This window comes from Pygoscelis adeliae, unplaced genomic scaffold, assembly GCF_000699105.1.
Source record: "Pygoscelis adeliae isolate BGI_AS28 unplaced genomic scaffold, ASM69910v1 Scaffold160, whole genome shotgun sequence".
Lineage (NCBI taxonomy): Eukaryota > Metazoa > Chordata > Aves > Sphenisciformes > Spheniscidae > Pygoscelis > Pygoscelis adeliae.
The window spans coordinates 2,747,025-2,751,862 of record NW_008824035.1 but is presented as its reverse complement, the minus strand read 5'-3'; the positions used below and the strand labels follow the sequence as shown (position 1 = coordinate 2,751,862).

Below are 4,838 nucleotides of genomic sequence, written 5' to 3'. Positions count from 1 at the left end.
TGAGGCCTCCGTGGGGCCGGGCGAGGGTGAAGGCGCCGGGGCGGCGCGGGGAGGCCGAGCTGGCGGCAGCGGCGGGAGTGTGGGGCAGCGGGGACGCCGAGCGCCCCAGGCGGGGCGGTGCCGCCTGAGAGAGTCGCTTGCCGGTGGAGGGGCCGGTCCGCGCCCTGCAGCGACGGGGGCGGCGGAGTCCACACGTCCTGTGCGTGGATTTTCGGTGAAAGTACCTCAAATCGGCAGAAAAGGAGGGGTAGCTCCAAGCTGTTGTTGGTCAGATAAGAGCCGAGGGCAGGTGGGTTGCAGTGAGCGCGGTCGGCCCTTGGGGTGCTTAACCGGGGCGTGCGCGGTGCCGGTTGCTCGTCCTGGCGCCCCGCCGCCCAAGGCAGGCTGCTGCCCCGGGTGGAGGGGGGCCGGGCCGGAGCTGGCTGCTGGCGGGTTCCCGGGCTTCTGTGAGAGGCCTTGCCAAGCCCGGGGGCTAACCAGGGAGGGCAGTACATAGAGAAGAAATCAGCGTGTAAAACTGTTGGTTTCTACACAATTGCGATTTTATTATCATCGTTCCAAATGCTTTATTTGAAAATATTACTAAGATAAAAAAAGTTTGATCCTGTGCTTGGATGCAGGTACCTGTCTGTTGCAGGCACTGACAGCTGTCAGAAGGTGGCTTCAAATCACACTTCTGTTTAGGTACTGGCATGTGGATTTTATCTGTCAATTTCTGTCATTTATAAAACCATAGTCTTTGGAAAAGCTGTGATTTAACAGCTGATTGCTTAGTATAAACTTTCATCTTAGGAAAGGGGTTTTTTTTTCCCCCACCCCCTTTCTCTAAGCTATTTTGTTCTACTCCTGTCTAGTTCTTTATATGCTGCGTAGTTGCATAATACAAGTAAAACATTTATCCACAGAGTCACTTCAATGGCACTGTAAAACTGTGTGGTGTAAAATCGTATAACCACACAAATATTTTAGAATCAAAAAGAATTGGGGATTGGTGGAAAAAACCCAACAAATTTCATGTTTTCTTTGCAGGAAATTGCTGTATACAAATCTACCTCAGCTTTTTGATAAGCAGACATGGTGAGAACAATAGCACTTTTTATATATTTTCATTCTTTCTGAAATGGTCATCTCTTGGAAAGTGAATAGCTGCTCTGCATCTCAAAGGATTACACATTTTACGCTGATGCTGTGAAGAATTTGTAATGAAAAGTTCAGATTTTCATTTCAGACTTCTAAAAAGATATTGTGAAAAGGAAAATAGGTCAGTTTACATCAGTCTAAAATATAATCAGACTTTCAGCTCTAAGATCCTAAATTCTAATCCTACTTCTGCTAATATTTGGTAATCTAGTTTGGTTTCTTTTACCACAGAAGCATTATTCAAGTTGCAAGCACATAGCCCTGCTTGAGTGTATGTAACCTTCTATACTTGCAGGCTTTTAAAAGTTTAGCAAATCAGGAAATAAGAGATAAGACTGTGTGTCTTAAACTGTACATACACCTTTTATAGCATCTTCATGGACATTGCAGGCAACTATCTTCTCTTCTTTACTTGTATACTTCTGGAACAGTATGCCAGTATCAACGTGATGCTGATTTTTACTAGTTTTCCTGTACACATATCCCCAGTATAGCCCAACAGTAATTGTTTTTGCATAGTTTAGCACTTTCCATGGGAGCACTGTGATATGTTGGGCCTATAGAGATATATTTGCTTAGGTGGCTGAGTAACTGCCATTTTAAATTTTATGAAGGTTATTTATAAATTCTTAAGAAAAGTGTGTAATTTCGTAGATTTACTTGTTTGTGAAGGGAGATTATATATGGTGCCATTCAGAACTAGCTTCATCACTCAGAAGGCTGCAGGCAAGTAACACACATCAGTTGTTCCTTCGGTTGTAAACCAGTGAGGTATGTAGACCACACTATCATCTGAAATAGATAATAACCTTGATTCTTCAGCTTTGCAATTAAGTGACTGAGTAGGTCCAGTTTGCAAATGAATAATGTATCTCTGGAGTATAACAGCATGAAACAGAGCTTCTGCATTACCGTGGTGAACTTGATCTGTCCTGAAACTAAATGAAACCAAGTGTTTTCTGGTGATTTCACTGGAAATGTGGAAGTTTTGTGACAGTAGCCTTGACTATAGCCAAATATTGAAACAATGGTTATATGCAGTGGGAACTTGCTTATGTTCTTGGTGAGACTGGGAAATAAAACTGAGTCTGTTAGTATTTCATTGCTGATTTAATTATTATTTTCTGCCTCTTGCTCAGGCTGTCACGCTGCATACTGATGTAGGAGATATTAAAATTGAACTATTCTGTGAGCGTACACCAAAGACTTGTGAAGTAAGTTAAGTAACAGGAGCGGGATTGCCTCGTGTTGAAACAAAGTGGTAGAAATAGTGAAGACTGTAGAGGAGGTGAAGTGGCTTTTGCGATTCATCTTTTCACATAATGGAATACTAACATTTTAAGCTGGTACAGTGCCTATTCCACTTGTGGAACGTGTACTGTATACTTGTGCACTGTGTCTTACTGCCTAGAGCTTTGCTGCCTGTTTCTCACCAGATAAGGTTTAGCTAAAGGCTGCTTCTCTCCAAGTTCTAGCATCTCCCAAAGTGTCCTTTGCCCTTAAGGGGATATATGGCACATGGCCTGGGATTCGCAAATTTCCCCAGGTTCGCTCACACTCGCACAGATTTGATTTTAATTTAAAAGAGTGAAAATCACTCCCAGTTTGTCAGAGGCCCCAGGTTTTCCTTTCTGCAATAAACTTAAGCTTAAATTGAAATAATTTGCTTTTTAACTAACAAAGCTGAGGCATGAAGTTATTGATTACAAAGTTACATTTACAAAATAAAAATGTTGAATGGAAGTAATACTTCTGAGCATGTCTCAGGCTTCTTATTTGTTCCTCAAGTCAGACAACCTTGTGCTGTAAGCTTTATTTAAAATCCTTTGTATCTGTGACAGTGTCAAAGGAGCATAGTAACTATAATTTGTTTCTGACTATTCTGTGGCAATGATCTGTGGAATTCAAATGGTCACAATGCAAAGCAGAGGCAAAAGGGTTAGTCTTGGTCCTGCCAATGCTGTCATTTTAGTAAGAGGATACTATTTCTGAATTGTTTGTTAATACGGTTTGTTTCATTTCCTTAGAATTTCCTGGCTCTTTGTGCTAGTAACTACTACAATGGCTGCATATTTCACCGGAATATAAAGAGCTTCATGGTTCAGACAGGGGATCCATTAGGTAAATTCTTCTGTCAGGGTCTCTCTATAGAAAAATGTACATAAAAATAAAACATAGATAAAATATCAAGAAATATAAAGAAAATACAAGCATGAATATGAAAACAAAAATGTAAATAAAGTAAAAATAAAATATAAGAATTGTTGTGTTGTTGATAGAGGTTTTTATGATGAGATTAGTTTTCTGTGGTGAGCTTACAGAAGAGCAGCCGTTACCCTAGTTCTAAATAATCATGCGGTAGTAAAGCATTCTACAAACTTTAGTTTTTCCAGCTGTTTTCACTAAATATGATGGTTCTGCAGACTTACCAGCTGTTGAACAGGTAGCAGTTGCTACTGTGGTTTCTCTGGTTTCTGCTTCAAAGGCTACACTGCCTCTAAAGCATTTGGGGAAAATGTTCCAGACAGCATCAACTGTTTGGGAGAAAACCTGATTCAACTGTGTGTCTGTTTGTACTGAATTTAATTTAAGGATATGTCAGTGTTTTGTTCTGCTACTTCTTTATATAGAGTTGTGTCTCTGCTCAGTTTCAAGACATGAGAACCCAATCCCTGCCTCAAACGAATTACAGTCTGTCTAGGGCCTTTGTTGTTAAACGTTGTAACAGTACATAATTTCTGGATTTTTCAGTCTGAAAATCCAGTAATCTATTGTGGTGCTTCTTTGTCAGGCACTGGGAAAGGAGGTAACAGCATCTGGGGCAAGAAGTTTGAAGATGAATTCAGTGAATACCTAAAGGTATTTCTGTGCTCTCAATATGCAGTTATGTTTTCATATGAATTTTCTTTACAGGTTGGAGAACGATCAGCATTGTGTTTTACTGTATTAAATACCTCTTTTGTAATTGTGAAGCAAAGTATAATCCCGCAGTAAATGGATAGAAAGCTTATTATTAAAATACGAACAGGCATTTCTATACTCGGCAAGTTAGGTTTGAGGGTTTTCATCCCTGAGAACAGAAGTAGAAAGAATTTGTAACAAAGTATTTTTTCATGCACTGAAGGCAAAGAAGTAATTTTTCATTGTAAGAGCAATTTTGAGGAGCTAATTATGGACTGGGATGGAATATATTAGCACCCAAGATTTGTTCTTAGTAATGGTATTGAGGCAGAGTACTAAGTCACAGAGCACTTTGTACAGGTTAAAATCCTGCTTTCACAGATGTGTATTCATGTTGAGGTTTTTCTCCTCTTTCAGCACAGTGTCCGTGGGGTAGTTTCAATGGCAAACAATGGTCCGAATACCAATGGATCACAGTTCTTCATCACTTATGGCAAACAACCGCACCTAGATATGAAGTACACTGTCTTTGGGAAGTGAGTGATCCAACTGCATGTCTCCTTATCATAGTGTCTGAAGGATCTGAATATTTCAGGGCACATGCAATGCAAGTTTAGAAGCTTCTGGTTCTAAAACTCTCTAAAATATTGGATGTGTATATGTAAATGTATGCTCTTGCACTGTCACTAGAATTAGTTGCTCCAAAATGCTGCTCCATTTTTCTTAGTAGTAGGGAATTCAGTGGAAATAGGCATATTAAAAATTACCTCAAGAATGGAGCTTTTTTCCCCTCCCTC

The 4,838-nt window shown here is 40.3% G+C and overlaps 1 protein-coding gene across 3 annotated transcripts in view; it reads left to right on the top strand.

Annotated features, from left to right (window-relative positions):
* The first annotated feature begins 140 nt into the window (after positions 1-140).
* PPIL3 (peptidylprolyl isomerase (cyclophilin)-like 3) overlaps positions 141-4,838 on the top strand; it is a 6,483-nt gene continuing 1,785 nt past the window's right edge. The window contains exons 1-6 of one of the 3 annotated variants that reach the window (XM_009331674.1): positions 141-289; positions 1,030-1,077; positions 2,280-2,354; positions 3,168-3,261; positions 3,932-3,999; positions 4,459-4,577. In XM_009331674.1, the coding sequence (XP_009329949.1) occupies positions 1,075-1,077; positions 2,280-2,354; positions 3,168-3,261; positions 3,932-3,999; positions 4,459-4,577 (359 nt within the window). In that variant the 5' untranslated portion in view covers positions 141-289; positions 1,030-1,074. Of the gene's footprint in view, positions 290-616; positions 685-1,029; positions 1,078-2,279; positions 2,355-3,167; positions 3,262-3,931; positions 4,000-4,458; positions 4,578-4,838 lie in introns of those variants that run through there. The other 2 variants (XM_009331683.1, XM_009331692.1) reach the window with 2 other exon arrangements.